This window comes from Plasmodium reichenowi, chromosome 5 (genome assembly GCF_001601855.1).
Source record: "Plasmodium reichenowi strain SY57 chromosome 5, whole genome shotgun sequence".
In the NCBI taxonomy this organism is placed as follows: domain Eukaryota; phylum Apicomplexa; class Aconoidasida; order Haemosporida; family Plasmodiidae; genus Plasmodium; species Plasmodium reichenowi.
This window is the reverse complement of record NC_033650.1, coordinates 885,354-886,520: the sequence shown is the minus strand read 5'-3', so window position 1 is coordinate 886,520 and position 1,167 is coordinate 885,354. Positions and strand designations below refer to the sequence as shown.

Below are 1,167 nucleotides of genomic sequence, written 5' to 3'. Positions count from 1 at the left end.
ATTTATAAAAAAGTTGATATTTTTTATTGCAGATTTTTGAACTTTATAATTTTTTATAACATTCAATCTAAATTCATTTTTGTCGGTTTTCCTTTTATTTTTTATTTTACAAGGAATATAGAAAGGTAGAAAAGAACCCATTTGTGGTTGGAATCTGAATAGGATCGTTTTAATTTGTATATTACCAAATTGTAGTTGTATATAAATTCTTTGATTTTTACAATCATTTATTAATTTTTGTAAAATATGTTTATCTTGTATACTATGATTAATACTTATTAATACATTAATTGAATTTATACCTTGCATAATACCAGGTGATATTGAAATATCTGAACCACCTATTGGATATTTTATTAAATGATCATATAATGTATTATTTATAAATGTTATTTTAATATTATTATCTGTTTTTATTGAATAATTTAAAAAAATAAGAGATTCTTCTTTTATAAATAAGTTGAATAATTCTTTATTAATATTATAATTAGAAAAAGAATCCATTCCTTCATTTTTCCTTTTATTATATTCTTTTATAAACAAATTATTATCAACATTAAAATTATTATCAACATTTACATAGTTAGAATTATAACAAATATCACTACTATTTAATCCTATATTATTAGATGGATAATAATATAATAATATATTACTAATTAATGTACCTAAAAATATATTATTATAATCAAAATTAAAATTTATCATTATATCTAATGTTAACATATTACTACCCTCATAATTATCTACATATAATTCAGCACCTTTATCACTCGATAAATAATAATTATAATTTATGGAATTTATTATTGATGATTTAGATGATATGTGATTTCCTATTAAAAACCCGATACAAAATATAACTAAACATACAGCCAATATACTAGTTATTTGAGTAAATATATAAAATATAAAACTTTTTAAAAGTGACACATCATTCCCTTTCTCCTTTTTAATAATATAGGTATTCAGCTCTTTATTTGTACGAGGGTATTTATTTATGAACTCATCAATATCGTCTATAGTTTTTATTACTCTTTTATTTTTATATTTATAAAATGTTTCCTCATTTAATGAGCTGTATCTTTCTTTATTTTCCATTATCAAATGTATATATGTATATACAAAAAAAAATAATTACATAATAATAATATATATATATATATA

The 1,167-nt window shown here is 18.7% G+C and overlaps 1 protein-coding gene across 1 annotated transcript; it reads right to left on the bottom strand.

Annotated features, from left to right (window-relative positions):
- On the bottom strand, positions 1–1,101 carry PRSY57_0525500 (hypothetical protein; the record flags this gene model as incomplete). The annotated part of the gene is made up of 1 exon (XM_012906323.2): positions 1–1,101. A coding segment is annotated over one exon (1,101 nt), but the record flags the coding sequence as incomplete, so codon positions are not given.
- Positions 1,102–1,167: the final 66 nt, after the last annotated feature.